The 19,171-nt window shown below is 37.2% G+C and overlaps 1 protein-coding gene across 10 annotated transcripts in view; it reads left to right on the top strand.

The window, feature by feature from the left end:
• LOC307147298 (uncharacterized protein) overlaps positions 1–19,171 on the top strand; it is a 117,693-nt gene that overhangs the window by 77,285 nt on the left and 21,237 nt on the right. For all 10 annotated transcript variants that reach the window (XM_079851941.1, XM_079851942.1, XM_079851938.1 and 7 more), the window contains 7 exons: positions 324–502; positions 2,330–2,516; positions 4,893–5,035; positions 7,301–7,485; positions 11,503–11,768; positions 16,596–16,815; positions 18,738–18,915. In XM_079851941.1, the coding sequence (XP_079708067.1) occupies positions 324–502; positions 2,330–2,516; positions 4,893–5,035; positions 7,301–7,485; positions 11,503–11,768; positions 16,596–16,815; positions 18,738–18,915 (1,358 nt within the window). The remainder of the gene's footprint in view (positions 1–323; positions 503–2,329; positions 2,517–4,892; positions 5,036–7,300; positions 7,486–11,502; positions 11,769–16,595; positions 16,816–18,737; positions 18,916–19,171) is intronic.

Raw genomic sequence — 19,171 nt, 5'->3', positions numbered from 1 at the left:
CTGAATGTTTTTGTACAAGTGAGACGAGTAAACACGTTCACAATTAGTCTAGAACTAAAATAACCATCATGTTTACACACACACACACACACACACACACACACCACCTCCTCACAACATGAGGACAGGAGAGCTGTCAGTCAACAAATTTGAAAAAGTAACTAGCGTTACTTATTTGAACTGAGATATTTTGTTGTAAATTGAAAAAGTAATGCGTTACTTTACTAGTTACTTGAAAAAGTAATCTGATTACGTAACTCAAGTTTACTTGTACTGAGTTTCACACAACACTGCTCACACCCTGTTCCTGTTCCTCGCTGCAGATCTGAAGGCTCTGTATCAGGACCTGAACATCGTGGAGCCGCGGCTGCTGGCGTGTCTGGATGAACTGGGGAACTCGCAGGTCCGGGAGTTCCTCCGAAGACTCGGCGTTCACGAGCTGGAGCCTCAGCAGGTCCTGCAGAAGCACATCTACCCGGTGCTGAAGAGCAAAGCCTGGCAGGTCAGAGGAACACACACGCTTTATCCTAATGCCGAGTTCACACTGCATGGCTAACTTGGGTAGCATTCGCTGGTGTGTGTGTTCACACTGCATGATGGACAGGGGGTTTCACACTGCATGTGTAACGATTACGTTCTTTCTGTCTGCACCTGTTCTTGTTAGTCCTAATTAGTTTAATCTTCCTCCACCTGTGCCTGTTTAGTTCCCTCATTCACCTTGTGTATTTATACTCCCCAATCCCTTGTCGGTTCTCGTAAATGTTTGTTGTGGTTGTGTCTGTCCTGCTTTAACTCATCAAGTAAAGTTTGTGTTTACCCTGATCCACCACAGCGTTACTGCATGACTTTACAAAAGAAAGAATCGCTGACAACTTCTGTCTGGTCCGCAAACTACGCTTCACAACCAACGACGCTTCACTTCTAGCCAATAATTATTTTTTAATGGTGTGATACACTTTATGAAAATTAAAATGAATATTAAATTTTACATTAAATTAAATTAAATTAAAATGTAATTGAATTGAATTTAAAATTCATGCTATTTTGTCTCAATACATTAAAAATAAAACTGAAATCAGTCATTTTAAAAGCCACAAGTGAACTTATTCATCAAAACATTGCTTTGTACAGTATGATTTTTTTTTTCTTTTTTCTTCTTAAGATTACATTTAACCATCTGGTGCTATTCGGTCACTTTTGATCGAAATATAAAGGGGTTATTTGATAAATAATAATTAAAAAAAAGTATGAATTTATTAATTATTATTAGTTATTAATTATATTGGAAAAATTGTGGAAACAAATGGATCATAATTATTGCATAAATATTACTTAGTACCATAAAATTCCCTCAAAATACAAAATATTATTGAACAAAAATATATTATACTGGGGAAAAAAATCCTTTTGAGGTATCTGACCACTTTTGACTGGGAAGAGTGTGAGTGTGACCCCTAAATGAGGAGCACCACTGGGTTTGTATGTTAATAAATTATTAGTGTATTTAAATAATAACTTTAAGTGAGCATTAAATTATGGCAAATACTGATTATCAACAACAACAAAAAAAATATATTATTGGCCAATAACTAATATAGTACTGATATATCATGCATCCGTATTGATGATGATCTTTTCTTATGACACAGCTTGCGATCCACTAGCTCGTCTCGACTGTTTCCCGAAACCGTAGTGTCACAAATTGGTCGTTCAAACATGTTGGTTAATGATGTCACACGTGTGGTGGAGTAATAACTACTTTTAATGAATCTGTTTCAGATTGAATTAATGCGAGATGTTTTGCTGTAAATGATGAAAATGGCATCTGAGGACTATTTCTCATTTTTCTCAGTTATTTTGCTTTATTTCCAGATTCAATCATAGACTCGTTCTTACGCACCAGAGCTCGTTCACACATGCGCACTCTTCAAAAACAACACTTTAAATCTCTTGACGAACTAAAAGATGTAAATGACATTTGTATGTGTTCTAAATAAAAGACAGATTGCTCTGAATGTCAGCTTGGTTATTTTGCTCAAGATCAGGATTTATTGAGTCCACATGTCATGAAAACTAGAAACTCTTCTTCTAACCACAGGTCAAGATCTGTCGCTCACACACACAACTCTGCGATGCGGTTTGCGAATGTTCGTTGGAACGATGGTTTCGGGAAACACCGACTCGTTGAACTGCTGATAACGATGAAACTTGCGACCATAGTTGGCTAACGATGCTTTTAGGAAAGGGTGCTTCTGGATCAAGTGTGTGAAAATGCTTTCATCTCTTATGACTGTGCCTCATATTCTTATTTAATTCCCTTTTCTTCTAGAAAAAGCCCAGGGATGTTGTCGTCAGCTACCTGGTGTTCATCAAAATGCACTCTCGGGATCAGGACTACAGGAGCCTCGCCGCATACATACCTGTGCTGACCAGCGAGGGCTTTCTCTTCCCTTCACAGAGCAAAGTACAGTTCTCCAGCCAGTACGACAACATCGACCTTCCCAGCATGCTCCCTGGTAAACAACTGCACCTTGGTGTGGGATTTGCTTTGAAATTGCTGGTAAAATTCACAAATAATTGCAAAGAAATGGCAAGTAACACATTAAATTAAACATTTGAAATGAAATGGTGTTTTCTCGTAACACGCACTCCAATGATCTCTTAGAAACTTCAGTGTTTTGTTTGCATTTTCGAAAAATAATTTTGAAAATTAAAAGTGTAGCTTCTTGATGAATTAAGATTCAAAGGTGACGCTTTACATTGAGGTTTGATTAGTTAACTTATGAAAGCTTTTGTCCACAACGGAATAAAAAAAACTAAAAGATCCTAATTGTGACTTTTTATCTCACAATTCTGACTTTATTTATCTCAATTCCAAGTTTATCTTGCAATTCTGACTTTATTTCTTGCAATTCTGACTTTATTTATCTAAAGTCCAAGTTTATCTCACAATTCTGACTTTATTTCTCGCAATTCTGACTTTATTTATCTCAATTCCAAGTTTATCTCGCAATTCTGACTTTATTTCTCGCAATTCTGGCTTTATTTCTCGCAATTCTGACTTTATTTATCTCAATTCCAAGTTTATCTCACAATTCTGACTTTATCTCAATTCCAAGTTTATCTTGCAATTCTTGCTTTATTTCTCGCAATTCTGACTTTATTTATCTAAAGTCCAAGTTTATCTCACAATTCTGACTTTATTTCTCGCAATTCTGACTTTATTTATCTCAATTCCAAGTTTATCTCGCAATTCTGACTTTATTTCTCGCAATTCTGACTTTTTTCTTGCAATTGCGAGTTTTTCAATTCAACTTTTTTTTTCTTGCAATTTTGACTTTATTCCTCGCAATTCCAAGTTTATACCTCGCAATTCTGAATTTATAACTTGCAATTGTGATCGTATCTCACAATTCAGACTTTTTTTTCTGCAATTGTGAGTTTATCTCGCAATTCTGACTTTTTTCTTTCGATTTCAAGTTTATATCTCGCAATTATGACCTTTTCCTAGCAATTCTTTGCGATAACGAGTTTATTACTTGCCATTCTGGTTTTGAGATATAAACTCGCAATTGTGAGAAAAAAAGTCAGAATTATGAGATTAAAAAATCGCAATTACCTTTTTTATTTTTTAAATCTGGCGGAAACAAGCTTCCATATTATCTACATTAGTTAACATGAACTAACAATACAAAATACTTCTAAAGCATCTTACTTTATGTTAATTTCATCATTTAGTAATACATTATTCAAATAAAATAATTCATATTATATAATGGGCCTGAGCTAACATGAACTAACAATAATCAGTTGTATTTTTACTAACTAATGTTAATAAGGATATGTTAATAATGTAACGTTTACTAATGGAACTTTATTGTAAAGTGTTACCGTTTCAAAACCTACAGAAATATTCAGTTTGATCAAATTACTTCAGTTTTGGAATAAACTTCACAGTTTATGACTGTCCCAATTACACTGCAAAAAATGCTTACTTAGTATTTTTGTCTTGTTTCCAGTCCAAATATCATTTCATAATATTTCTTAAATCAAGATGCATTTACTAAAGTAGTACAATTACATAAGATATTAAGTCTGGGGAAATAAATTTCTGTTTTCTGGGGAAATAAATAAAAATTAAGTGAGTTTTTGCTTAAACCAAGCACAATTATCTGCCCATGGGGTAAGAAAAATAATCTTGTTTCTGTTTTGAACTGATTAATTCCCCCGGAAAACAGGACATAATATCTTATGTAATTTTACTCATCTAGTAAATGCATCTTGATGTAAGAATTTTTTGATATTTGGACTGGAAACAAGACAGAAATACTAAGTAAGAAAAGCATTTCTTGCAGTGTAATTGATTCACCCTAGAATAGGGTATATGTCGAACGTCGCGTGACGAAACCGGAAACCTGGTCTCATCGCATCCGCTTGTCATAGAAAGTGTTAACAGCCGTATGAACTGATGCCGATATCTATGGAATTTTAAGGTAATCAGCTAACCTACCTATCTCACTTTGTTATTGGCTTTTTATTCTATTTAAATATCTAAACGTTAGTGTGAAGATTTTTATTTTTTTTTACTTTTAAATATCGATCTTCACATGCGAGGGACATTGGTTATGATCATCTTTGCTCGCTCCTTTTAAGTTATCTTGAGTAAAACAGTAAAAAAATGCATGAAGCACATACAAAAGACCTGAACCGGAAGCGATGCGTTCTGTTTTCCGGTTTCGTAATGCGGCGTTCGACATATACCCTATTGAAGCACCGAACTCAAAGTGTTTTGTATGGACTTACAGAAGCATGAATTGTGCATGAACACGGAGAGTTTTGCAGTGGATCCATCCAGTGCTTTCAGACCCAACCAGTTCTTTTCCTTTTCCCAGGTGTGGACTGGGTTCTGCTGGACGCCTGCTATCTGAAGGCCGATAGAGACGTGAGCGGATGGAGAGAGATCTTCAGTTCTCTGGGAGTGCGAGACCTTCTGATCTTCAGGAAGGAGAAGCGCACATTCACGACCTCTGAACTGGTGAGAGCGAGTGGCGTGAGTCTCGGCACACGGATCAGAACGTGTGTGTGTCACAGTGCAAAAAATGCTGATCTTAGTATTTCTGTCTTGTTTCCAGTCCAAATATCAAACATTTCTTAAATCAAGATGCATTTACCAGATGAGTAAAATGACATAAGATATTATGTCCTGTTTTCTGGCGGAATTCATCAAAATTAAGTGAGTTTTTGCTTAAAAAAGCTAAATTATCTTCCGATGGGGTTAGAAAAATAATCTAATCTTAATCTTCAAACAGAAACCAATTTTTTTTTTCTACCCCATTTTCAGATAATTTAGCTTGTTTTAAGCAAAAACTCACTTATTTTTTTATTTATTTCCCCGGAAAACAAGACTTAATATCTTATGTCATTTTACTCATCTGGTAAATGCTTCTTGATTTAAGAAATGTTTGATATTTGGACTGGAAACAAGACAGAAATACTAAGTAAGAAAAGCATTTTTTTGCAGTGAGCGTGTCAACGGGAGGCAAACTAATGAAGCATGTCAGCGCTCGCTTTTGTTTTGTGCGCAACCTCGATTTCAGCCAATCACGGCGCTCCTCACTGTGAGCCGTTTAGTGGAGTGAAAGTGTGAAATTGGCACTAATTGGATGTGATAAAAGAGGGACGTCAAAGCTGAACTCCTCAACTTCCAATGCCATTTGTGGCCTCCTGTCTTTAATAACATGTTGCACACATGCTGTTCTGTGATTGTAGGTTGTTGTTTTTTATCCTAAATGAAATGAGAACAGAGGAAAATACCAGACATGGGTGATTATGAAACACAGCTAAAATATGACATTGACTGTGCCTGACCTCGTCATATAAATGTGCATTCAGTGATGTTCATCCAGTAGCACTACTGATGCATTTAGCATGTAATTCATTCAAATAAATAACTTTTCGACCAGTTCATTAAAACAGCCGACTCATTACTTTATAGAGCACATTCAAAGCAACTCATGGATGACCAAAGTGCCGTACAAGGCATAAATACGTAGAAAACATCACAAACTCCCAATATAACAATATTTTGAACCGCATATAGGATTTAAAACCTGAGTCATGATGAGTTAAGAGCCGATAAGAATACATGTACTGTTGAGCATGAACCAGCAATGAAAATTAAATTGAATCGTGTCTTATTTATGTATTTTGTACAATGCAAAAAAATGCTTTTCTTACTCAGTATATTTGTCTCGTTTCCAGTCCAGATAGCTAAACATTCTTAAATCAAGATATCATGTCCTGTTTTCCGTGGGAATTCATCAAAATTAATTGAGTTTTTGCTTAAAACAAGCTAAATTATCTGCCAATGGAGTCAGAAAAATAATCTTAATTCAAACAGAAACAAATTTTTTTTCTACCCCATTGCCAGATAATTTAGCTTGTTTTAAGCAAAAACTCAATTAATTTTTATTTATTTCCCCAGAAAACAAGACTTAATATCTTATGTCATATTACTCATCTGGTAAATGCATCTTGATTTAAGAAATGTTTGATATTTGGACTGGAAACAAGACAGAAATACTAAGTATTTATTAAAATTATATCTTGTTTTCTAAAAAAAAAAAAAAAATCGAAATTAAAAAGTTCGAAAAAATCGAAAGTTTCAAGCTAAATTATTTGCCAATGGGGTAAGAAACATAATCTTAATTCTAATGAAAAACAAGGTTATTTTTCTTACTCTGTTGGCAGATAATTTTGCTTGTTTTAAACAAAAACTCACTTAATTTAGATTTTTTTTTTATTATCAGAAAACAAGATAAAATTTCTATGGAAGATTTTAAAAGATAATTGCAACTTTTTTTCGCAGAATTTCGAGTTTACATCTAGCAATTCTAATTTATAACACGCAATTGCAACTTTATATCTCGCAATTCTGACTTTATAACTTGCAATTGCGACTTTATATAGATAAACTCGGAATTGCGAGAAATAAAGTTGGAATTGTGAGATAAAAAGTTGCAATGACCATTTTTATTTTTCATTCTGTGGCGGAAACAAGCTTCCATACATTTCTTATGTCATTTTACTTATCTAGTAAATACTTCTTGATTTAAGAATTTTCAGAAACTTGGACTAGAAACAAGACAAAAATACTAAGTAAGGAAAGCATTTTTTTGCAGTGTAGTTCATTGATATTGCATTCTGAACTCATCTTCATAAGCCTCATAAGAGTACAGTAGTGTTTCCCAGTGATCCAGTGCACTCCGCATGATCCCGAATAACCTGATGTCTCCTCCAGGCGTCGAGCCCGTGGGCAGTGGAGAGCGAGCTGTGGCCGAAGACTTCGGACGGGCTTTACGTCATCGAGGATCATCACTGCGCTGAGTTTCACACGCTGGCCACCGTCGAGAATCTGCAGGCGAACACTAAACTACAGCAGAGACGAGCTCTCATCAGCCTGATGGACAAGCACTGGGACGCTGGGTAAAGAAACACTGCAGAAGATGTGTGCTCCCTATGTTCATGCAAATTATAATTATATATTTACATATATGCATTTGGCAGACGTTTTTATCCAAAGCGACTTACATTGCATTTCAAGCTACACATTTACATTCTTATCAGTTCCTGCTTTCCCTGGGAATCGAACCCGTGACCTTGGCGTTGCAAGCCTATATAATATAAATCAGGCTATGCATTGAGGTCACTTTCCTGCGGGAACACACTCCCTCAGTCGCACTGAGTGACTGGATTTAACAGGGGAAACTGGGAAAACACGAGTAAAACAAACGAGTATCAGTTTAAACTAAAGGTGTTTCTTACAACTTACCAAAGATCCAGTGATCGTGGATATTGACATGCAGCAGGAATCGTGTTTCCTGACGTTTATATGAGCCTGATTTCGACGCCGAGGAAAAACATAAAGCAAATTAGCCTGTGAACGCTTTATATAAACACAATATGGGCCCTATTTTAGCGATCTGAAACGCAAGTATCAAGTGTGAAACGCAAGTAACTTTGTGGGCGTGTCTCGGGCGCTGTTGCTGTTACACCGGCGGGATAAACGACTCTTGCGCCCGACGCAAATCTAAAATGTGTTGGTCTGAAGTCGCTTTATTACTCATAGGTGTGGTTTGGGCGTAACGTGAAATAAACCAATCAGAGCGACATCTCACATTCCCTTTAAGAGCAGGTGCGCTTGTTCCATGGCGGATTGCTATAATAACGGCGGATTTGCAGGAGCGGTTCACAGCCGAGGAGACCGACGTTCCCGTCAGGGCCGTAAAACACAGAGAAGTGACATTGGGGATGGAGAAACACACACAGATTAGCTTCGGTTAAACAGGCGTATGATAATTTGGGTAAATGTGTAAGCTAGATTTATGCCTTTTTTATGCTTCACATCTTCATGGACACAACAATGATTTCCCTCGTGTGGTAATATTTTTCCATGTAATAATGTATGGTTTGCAAAAATAAAAACTGCTGCGTCTGTGTGTAGATGAGAGAAGCAAAGTGTGTGTGCTATACTCATATAGCTTTCCTGTAGCTCAAACAGTAGAGCGTTGGCTCTTGCAACGTCAAGGTCATGGGTTCGATTCCCAGGGAAAGCAAGAACTGATAAGAATGTAAAAATGCAATGTAAGTCACTTTGGATAAAAGCGTCTGCCAAATGCATAAATGTAAATGTGTGCGTTGTACTCATGCTACACATGATTATGGCCAAGCATGCGCCCTCAAAATAGCATCTGAATAACATGCGCAATGCATGAAAACGCAAGAAAAAAATTCCGGAATTATTTTCTGAAACTGCACAATAGCACCAGGGAACGTTTGCGCCGGAACACGCCTCCTCTTTTCCCTGAACCGGCCCCGGGAGCGCAAGTTCATTCCCTAATTTACCGACGTGCGTCTGTGGAGGGAAAAGTCCGCTGTGCGCGGGTGAGAAATAGGAATGATACATGCGTCGCTGTACAAAGTCAATTGCGCTGGGTGCGAGATAGAGCGAGATAGAGCCCAATATGTCTAAATCCGGGTGATCACTCATATCAGTGTTATATATATCATCATATCCTCCAGCCCTAAAACTTGTGTAGCTTTTTGTCAGTGTTTATTAAAAAACATCCAATTATGCAGAATATACGATGGTAAATATTTAATTGATGAGTTGTCAATACAATATATAACAATACAATATATAGGGTGTGATTTTACCCCTATATTCAGCATGTTGACACACAATAACTGCAAATCCAGCTTTCTCTGCCTGGATCCAGATGTTTCTGTGAATCACAGCGATCCATCTGCTTCTCTGTCCTGTGGCTTTCAGCAGTCTGTAAACATATACCTATTTATACAGTCAATCTTAAAGCTCTTTCCTGTTTTATGTGTGTTTTGTGTGTTTTTCAGGGCTGAAAACAAATGCTGTTTGTTTGTGCATGTTGAGATTGGCATTACTTTGCCACAATGAACTTCTTTAGCTCATCATTTTCAATTTAGACTGCAAGGCCACGAGTATTTGCTTTGCCGTGGCTTTGTTTGGACGCTCAGCGGCCGCTGGTGAATAGCATTGCAGGAAATGCTGGCATTACAATGCATTCGTGTAAATTTTGCTTTGCACTATGGCTGGAAAAGCGATCTAAACTTAAACTCACCCAGAAAGCGAGCAAGTAATGCCTTTATCCCTCATGATTCACACTCCACTTATGCTCAATCTGCTTTCCGAACAGCTCTTTAGTCCAGATTATTCAAACCCTACGGTCGCACTATTAGTCTGGCATGCAATTCATCATCTGCATTTGATCATTTTTGATCACATAAGCTCTAAAGGGAAGAAAATATTGTGCCTGCTGTCTGGCATATGTGTGTGTGCTTGAAGGACTGGTCTGTTTAGTTGATGGACTGTGTCTGATGACCATAAAACCACGTCAGATCCTAATCGGGAATCAGTCTATTCTTGGTCGCTCGGTTTTATAAAGCTCTCAAAGGAATGTACAGTCAAACCAAACATTATTCAGACACCAGATGCAATTTTTTATATAGTTTCACTAGTGTGATCAGGACATTATAGTTCATTTATGGAAGTGCGGAGAGCAAAATAAAGTAAACTGTGACATATTATACCCAAATATTCTTCATACACTGTAAAATTTATACAAAATTTGGGACCAGAAATGATTCGGACACTTTGAGCTGATCATGTTTTGCTGAAGTGTGTTTTCTTTAATTGCTAATGCTCTTTTTACACACAGACTGAACACAATGAAGCAGTGCTTGGTGATTGGTTGAGCTAAACTGGTATTATCTAATTGTGTAGTTAAATTTAACAGCTGACAGATATTCAACATAATTCATGTGTGAGACAGTCTAACAGAAGGACGGACAAAACCAGTCAAATGAGTTCTTGTCATATTTTATTACCATTTTCTAAACTATAGCGAATAAACTGATAATGTGAGAAATGTTGAAGGTGAATAAACTTTGACTGTACAGCACAGTTCTTCAGATGCACGGATGAAATGCCATGTATTTTAATGCATATGCAGTACTGTCCTCTGTCAGCTGACCTCGCATGAACCGCCACCTGGCTTTATGCTCCATTTCCATTCATAAGCCAAAACACATCCACCCGCTCGACCAGATCCACAGCAAACATATAGTGCTGCTTTTACTCATTTTTCAGACTGAAATAGTGCACAAACTGCATATTGCTATTTAAGTTTAATTTATTTCAATCATGACAGCTCTTGGAATAGATTTAGTATGTAATTAAATATGGCAGTGTTGATGTATTTGGTCTTTGTGGAGTAGATATGCTTCTGCTGCGTAAAGAGCAGATCTAGGCAGGTGGAGCTGGGGAGGCGGAGGGGTTCAGAGGAACTTACAGCAAACACTGACGATTTAAATGTTGAGCAAGCGATCTCATTGGCTGCAGGATGAACAGAGGCCAATCAGCTTGTGCCATTCGTAGGGTTTGGTAACATTTACAATAAGGTCCCATTAGTTACTGTAAGATAATGCATTTTCAAAATTAACTAGTAAGTTATTACCCAACAAACCTTTATAATCACAGATGATTCATTAACAGATCACATGACACATGAGAGAGGAAAGAATAAACAAAAAAGATTTTTAAAAAAGTCATGGAACACAAAAGAAAAAGAAAAATACTAAATGTGAAAGTCAAATTTTAAACATTCAAAATTAATAACGAGAATCATAAAACCTGCAATAGAAAACCAAGGAAAAATCTTAAAGAAACGGACGAATAATTGTCTTTTAATTGTCTGACGAGGAGCCTGCGTGCTTGAAACGTAACTTGTGTGTGTTTATTATTTTTGCATATTTCGGGGGCTTGGTGTGCCGACTTTTGTCTGTTTTTTTATTGTTTTGTCGAGCGCATGTTTCTGCCGGTGATGTCCGTGCTTTGGTCTTTTGTTGCTCATTCATGTAAAGCCAATGCATGTGTTTTGACATGAAAACCTGTGCTGTGTGTTGTAGAGAGAAGTACTCCCAGTACCTCAGGTCGCAGGTCTCGGACAGCCAGGGACGGCCCGTGCGGGAGGCCAGATCCTCCTTCCACCATCTCCTCACGCAGCTCTGCTGGGTCCCAGCGCGCAGGCCACCGTGGGACGAGAGCCGGCCCGTAGCGTTCCTGCAGCCCAAATCTGTCTACATCTTCTCTACGCAAGTGCACCAGCTTCTCGGCTCACACGTCGACTATGCGCACAGCGTACAGGCGCCCAGCGAATTCACCAGAGCAATAGGTAAAGCTAAAGTTAAAGCTATGTTTAAGCTCTTTCTACAGCACTTCGGGCAACTGTTGTTATATTAAATTGTGCTTTATAAAGAAAGAAAGAAGGAAAGAAAGAAAGAAGGAAAAAGAAAAGAAAGAAAGAAGGAATGAAAGAAAGAAAGAAAGAAGAAAGGAAGGAAAGAAAGAAAGAAAGAAGGAATGAAAGAAAGAAAGAAGGAAAAAGAAAGAAGAAAGGAAGGAAAGAAAGAAGGAATGAAAGAAAGAAGGAAAAAGAAAGAAGAAAGGAAGGAAAGAAAGAAGGAATGAAAGAAAGAAGAAAGGAAGGAAAGAAAGAAGGAAGGAATGAAAGAAGGAAGGAAAGAAAGAAGGAAGGAAGGAAAGAAAGAAGGAATGAAAGAAAGGAAGGAAAGAAAGAAAGAAAGAAGGAATGAAAGAAAGAAGGAAGGAAAGAAAGAAAGAAGAAAGGAAGGAAAGAAAGAAGAAAGGAAGGAAAGAAAGAGAAAGAAAGAAAGAAAGAAGAAAGGAAGGAAAGAAAGAAAGGAAGGAAGGAAAGAAAGAAGGAAGGAAAGAAAGAAGGAAAGGAGGAAAGAAAGAAAGAAAGGAAGGAAAGAAAGAAAGAAGAAAGGAAGGAAATAAAGAAAGGAAGGAAGGAAAGAAAGAAGGAAAGAAAGAAAGAAAGAAGGAATGAAAGAAAGAAAGAAGGAATGAAAGAAAGAAAGAAGGAAAGAAAGAAAGGAAGGAAAGAAAGAAAGAAGGAAGGAAGGAAAGAAAGTAAGAAGGCATGAAAGAAGGAAGGAAAGAAAGAAAGGAAGGAAGGAAAGAAAGCAAGAAGGAATGAAAGAAGGAAGGAAAGAAAGAAGGTAGGAAAGAAAGAAAGGAAAGAAAGAAAGAAGGAAAGAAAGAAGGAATGAAAGAAGGAAGGAAAGAAAGAAGGTAGGAAAGAAAGAAAGGAAAGAAAGAAAGAAGGAAAGAAAGAAAGAAAGAAAGAAGGAAGGAAAGAAAGAAAGAAGGAAAGGAGGAAAGAAAGAAAGAAGGAAGGAAAGAAAGAAGGAAGGAAGGAAAGAAAGAAGGAAAGGAGGAAAGAAAGAAAGAAAGGAAGGAAAGAAAGAAAGAAGAAAGGAAGGAAATAAAGAAAGGAAGGAAGGAAAGAAAGAAGGAAAGAAAGAAAGAAAGAAGGAATGAAAGAAAGAAAGAAGGAATGAAAGAAAGAAAGAAGGAAAGAAAGAAAGGAAGGAAAGAAAGAAAGAAGGAAGGAATGAAAGAAAGAAGGAAGGAAAGAAAGTAAGAAGGCATGAAAGAAGGAAGGAAAGAAAGAAAGGAAGGAAGGAAAGAAAGCAAGAAGGAATGAAAGAAGGAAGGAAAGAAAGAAGGTAGGAAAGAAAGAAAGGAAAGAAAGAAAGAAGGAAAGAAAGAAGGAAGGAAAGAAAGAAAGAAGGAAAGGAGGAAAGAAAGAAAGAAGGAAGGAAGGAAAGAAAGAAGGAAGGAAAGAAAGAAGGAAAGGAAGAAAGAAAGAAAGAAGGAAGGAAAGAAGGAAAGAAAGAAAGAAAGAAGGAAAGAAAGAAAGAAAGAAAGAAAGAAGGAAAGAAAGAAAGAAAGAAAGAAGGAAAGAAAGAAAGAAGGAAAAAGAAAAGAAAGAAAGAAGGAATGAAAGGAAGGAAAGAAAGAAAGAAAGAAGGAATGAAAGAAAGAAAGAAGGAAAAAGAAAGAAGAAAGGAAGGAAAGAAAGAAGGAATGAAAGAAAGAAAGAAGGAAAAAGAAAGAAGAAAGGAAGGAAAGAAAGAGAAAGAAAGAAGGAATGAAAGAAAGAAGAAAGGAAGGAATGAAAGAAGGAAGGAAAGAAAGAAGGAATGAAAGAAAGGAAGGAAAGAAAGAAAGAAAGAAAGAAGGAATGAAAGAAAGAAGGAAGGAAAGAAAGAAAGATGAAAGGAAGGAAAGAAAGAAGAAAGGAAGGAAAGAAAGAGAAAGAAAGAAAGAAAGAAAGAAGAAAGGAAGGAAAGAAAGAAAGGAAGGAAGGAAAGGAAGAAAGAAAGAAAGAAGGAAGGAAAGAAAGAAAGAAGGAAGGAAAGAAAGAAAGAAAGAAAGAAAGAAGGAAGGAAGGAAAGGAAGAAAGAAAGAAAGAAGGAAGGAAAGAAGGAAAGAAAGAAGAAAGGAAGGAAAGAAAGAGAAAGAAAGAAAGAAGAAAGGAAGGAAAGAAAGAAAGGAAGGAAGGAAAGGAAGAAAGAAAGAAAGAAGGAAGGAAAGAAGGAAAGAAAGAAAGAAAGAAGGAAAGAAAGAAAGAAGGAAAAAGAAAAGAAAGAAAGAAAGAAGAAAGGAAAGAAAGAAAGAAAGAAGGAATGAAAGAAAGAAAGAAGGAAAAAGAAAGAAGAAAGGAAGGAAAGAAAGAAGGAAAGAAGGAAAAAGAAAGAAGAAAGGAAGGAAAGAAAGAAGGAATGAAAGAAAGAAAGAAGGAAAAAGAAAGAAGGAAAGAAAGAGAAAGAAAGAAGGAATGAAAGAAAGAAGAAAGGAAGGAAAGAAAGAAGGAAGGAATGAAAGAAGGAAGGAAAGAAAGAAGGAAGGAAGGAAAGAAAGAAGGAATGAAAGAAAGGAAGGAAAGAAAGAAAGAAAGAAAGAAGGAATGAAAGAAAGAAGGAAGGAAAGAAAGAAAGATGAAAGGAAGGAAAGAAAGAAGAAAGGAAGGAAAGAAAGAGAAAGAAAGAAAGAAAGAAAGAAGAAAGGAAGGAAAGAAAGAAAGGAAGGAAGGAAAGAAAGAAAGAAGGAAAGGAGGAAAGAAAGAAAGAAAGGAAGGAAAGAAAGAAAGAAGAAAGGAAGGAAAGAAAGGAAGGAAGGAAAGAAAGAAAGAAAGAAGGAATGAAAGAAAGAAAGAAAGAAGGAAAGAAAGAAAGGAAGGAAAGAAAGAAAGAAGGAAGGAATGAAAGAAGGAAGGAAAGAAAGTAAGAAGGCATGAAAGAAGGAAGGAAAGAAAGAAAGAAGGAAGGAATGAAAGAAGGAAGGAAAGAAAGAAAGGAAGGAAGGAAAGAAAGCAAGAAGGAATGAAAGAAGGAAGGAAAGAAAGAAAGAAGGAAGGAAGGAAAGAAAGAAAGAAGGAAGGAATGAAAGAAGGAAGGAAAGAAAGAAAGAAGGAAGGAAAGAAAGTAAGAAGGCATGAAAGAAGGAAGGAAAGAAAGAAAGAAGGAAGGAATGAAAGAAGGAAGGAAAGAAAGAAAGGAAGGAAGGAAAGAAAGCAAGAAGGAATGAAAGAAGGAAGGAAAGAAAGAAGGTAGGAAAGAAAGAAAGGAAAGAAAGAAAGAAGGAAAGGAAAGAAAGAAAGAAAGAAGGAAGGAAAGAAAGAAAGAAGGAAAGGAGGAAAGAAAGAAAGAAAGAAGGAAGGAAGGAAGGAAAGAAAGAAGGAAGGAAAGAAAGAAGGAAAGGAAGAAAGAAAGAAAGAAGGAAGGAAAGAAGGAAAGAAAGAAAGAAGGAAGGAAAGGAATGAAGGAAAGAAAGAAAGAAAGAAAGGAAGGAAGGAAAGAAGGAAAGAAAGAAGAAAGGAAGGAAAGAAAGAAGGAAGGAAAGAAAGAAAGAAGGAAAGGAAAGAAAGAAGGAAGGAAAGAAAGAAAGAAGGAAAGGAGGAAAGGAAGAAAGAAAGAAGGAAGGAAAGAAAGAAAGAAAGAAAGGAGGAAAGGAAGAAAGAAAGAAGGAAGGAAAGAAAGAAAGAAGGAAAGGAGGAAAGGAAGAAAGAAAGAAAGAAGGAAAGGAGGAAAGGAAGAAAGAAAGAAGGAAGGAAAGAAAGAAAGAAGGAAAGGAGGAAAGGAAGAAAGAAAGAAAGAAGGAAGGAAGGAAGGAAAGAAAGAAGGAAAGGAGGAAAGGAAAGGAAGAAAGAAAGAAAGAAAGAAGGAAGGAAGGAAGGAAGGAAGGAAGGAAGGAAGGAAAGAAAGAAAGAAAGAAAGAAAGAAAGAAAGAAAGAAGGAAAGAAAGAAGGAAAGGAGGAAAGGAAAGGAAGAAAGAAAGAAAGAAAGAAGGAAGGAAGGAAGGAAGGAAAGAAAGAAGGAAAGGAAGAAAGAAAGAAGGAAAGGAGGAAAGGAAAGGAAGAAAGAAAGAAAGAAAGAAGGAAGGAAGGAAAGAAGGAAAGAAAGAAGGAAGGAAAGGAGGAAAGGAAGGAAGGAAGAAAGAAAGAAAGAAGGAAAGAAAGAAAGAAAGTCACTTGTTTGTTTAGAACTTACACAATTTTTCAAAAATTTTGGGGTGAGTAAGAGATTTTTTATATATAAAGAAATTAATATTTTGATTTAGCGAGGACGCATTAAATTGATAAAGTAAAGTGAACTAAATATATTTAAAATGTTACAAAAGATTCTATTTCTAATAAATGCTGTTCTTTTGAACTTTCTATTCATCAAAGAATCCTGAGAAATAAAATGTATCACAGTTTTCAACTAGAGCTGTGAAACGATTGATCGCGAAATCCAAAATAAAAGTGTGTTTACATAATATATGTGTGTGTGTACTGTGTGTAATTATTTTGTATATATAAATACACACGCATGCATGTTGTATATATTTAAGAAATATTTGCATGTATATACTGTAGGCTATATATATTTCTATATAATCTGACAAATCTTTTATATATAAATAACAATTTTTTTTTAAATATATACAACATGCATGTGTGTGTATTTATATATACAAAATAATTATACACAGTACACACACACATATACTATGTAAACACAAACTTTTATTTTGGATGCGATTAATCGTTTCACAGCCGTTTTCAACATTGATAATAATCAGAAATGTTTCAATGCCAAACCTTTGAACGGTGCATATAATCACACTTGACGTATGACTGTGTGTGCAGGAATGAGACACAGTGTGTGTGTGGAGGACATGATTGGCTATCTGAAGCGCTGGTGCACGAAGGCCTCGGAGGATCCGTGTGAGGATCCTGAAGGAGCAGACTTCAGCTCGACTGTGGAGCACATCCATGCGGTGTACCAGTACCTGTACGCCCAGTGCACCAGTGTCCAGATCAGAGACCTGTTCCAGCACTCGCCCGCGGTCTTCATCGAGTACGACAGGTCAGATACACAGATATCAACCACAAGGGCTCTATCTCACACCCAGCGCAATTGACTTTGTACAGCAACGCATGTATCATTCCTATTCTGCTCCCGATGCACAGCAGACTTTTCCCTCCACAGACGCACGCCGGTAAATTAGGGAATGAACTTGCGCTCCCGGGGGCGGTTCAGGGAAAAGAGGAGGCGTGTTCCGGCACAAACGTTCCCTGGTGCTATTTTGCAGTTTCAGAAAACAATTCCTCCACTGACCAGGAGAAACCTCGTCTAAAGTCAGTGGCGCGTTGAACATGTTATTCAGAGGCTATTTTAAGGGCGCATGCTTGGTCATAATGTAGCGTGAGCACAACACACACACACACTTTGCTTCTCTCATCTACACAGACGCAGCAGTTTTCATTTTTGTAAATCATACATTATTACAAGGAACAATATTCCACACGAGGGAAATAATTTTTGTGTCCATGAAGATGTGAAAAAATAGGCATAAATCTAGCTTACACATTTACCCAAATTATCATACGCCTGTTTAAGCGAAGCTAATCTGGGTGTGTTTCTCCATCCCCAATGTCACTTCTCTGTGTTTTACGGCCCTGACGAGAACGCCGGTCTCCTCGGCTGTGAACCGCTCCTGGCAAATCCGCCGTTATAATAGCAATCCGCCATGGAACAAGCGCGCCTGCTCTTAAAGGGAATGTGAGATGTCGCTCTGATTGGTTTATTTCACGTTAGGCCCAAACCACACCTATGAGTAATGAAGCGACTTCACACCAACACATTTTAGATTTGCGTCGGGCGCAAGAGTCGTTTATCCCGCCGGTATAACAGCAACAGCGCCCGAGATCCGCCCACAAAGTTACTTGCGTTTCGCGCTTGATACTTGCGTTTCAGATCGTTAAAATAGGGCCCATATGTTATAAAGGGGTCATGACATATATAGGTCTTTGAACATCCTGCAAGTTTCATATCTTAAAACAACATCCTCATTATAAACAAAGCATTTATTTAATCAAGCTTCAAAAACAGCTCGTTTTGATATTGAGTGATCTGTGAAATCACACGGGCAAATAAATTTACATATGCCCTCCTCTAGAGCAAGACATCAAACAATAGTTATACATCATCGCACCATAGGCACCGCCCACTGCAATAATAGGCACCGCCCACTGCAATAATAGGCTCCGCCCACTGGCGCTCAGTCGCTTAGCGGCTGACATTAGCCTACACTGGATGTGAGTGTTGCGTCAAACAGAAGCCATTATAATGACTGACGCTGTCTACACTGATACAGTATACAGTGTGTGTTCAGATTATAATGACTGACGCTGTCTACACTGATACAGTATACAGTGTGTGTTCAGATTATAATGACTGACGCTGTCTACACTGATACAGTATACAGTGTGTGATCAGTTTCTGACGGACTCCTCTTATTTTAATGGCGTCCCGGATCAGGTCAGAGGAGTGTATGTTTGTCCGGAGCGTGTGACTGCAGATTGTGTTGTAAATGAGGCTCAGTGTAATGGAGAGTTCACACAGAAGCCTTTGCTGACAGATGAAGCAGCGACTGTAAAGTAAAGGATTTCATAACGCTTTGTCTGTGAATGACGGCTTTATAAGTATAATGTTTTAAAAACACTTACTCGTGTGCAATAGCGAGTGGCAACTGAAACCTATGCAATGACGTTAGCCAATCATAACAGTGGGCGTTTACCTTCATGCCTTAAAGGAGCCGCGCCTTAAAACCTGATCGCTTCAGGCAGAGGCTCAGAATTAAGCTTGAAAATAATAATTTTTCTGCATATATATATATATATATATATTTATATATATATATATATATATTTTTTTTTTTTTTCAGTACCTTATAAGTGAACCTCAAGGAACATATTAAAATAATTTTAAAAATCTATGTCATACAGGAAGGATGAGCGGTGCTCTGGGCACTTCTACCATCTTAAAGAGGTTTGCTGGTGGGATCCGACGGGAATGTTCCAGAGATACAAGGAGTTGATCCGACGGCCCGACAGTGGGATTCAGGAGCCCAGAGTCTTGGCACCATTTTATAATGGTTTGCAGGACATGAAGAGCATGTTCAAGGTTTGTTTAGGGGTGAAATTCCGGCCGATATTGATAAGCCGGAAATGATTGTCATGTTCTGGCTAAGAAATAGCCAGTATTAAAATTTTATACTTTTTTGTCTAAATAAATGTAAAATTAAACGCCTAAAAACTAAAATTGTGAATGTAGACATGACAACATTGAAGTGTAAAGTATGAAAAATAAATTCCTTTTTTTTTTTTTTTTTTTTTGATTTGAAAGCTGTTGTTAATGTATTGTAATGTTTTTAGAGATT

This window comes from Squalius cephalus (genome assembly GCF_949319135.1).
Source record: "Squalius cephalus genome assembly, chromosome: 19".
Lineage (NCBI taxonomy): Eukaryota > Metazoa > Chordata > Actinopteri > Cypriniformes > Leuciscidae > Squalius > Squalius cephalus.
This window is presented reverse-complemented; position numbering and strand designations above follow the sequence as displayed.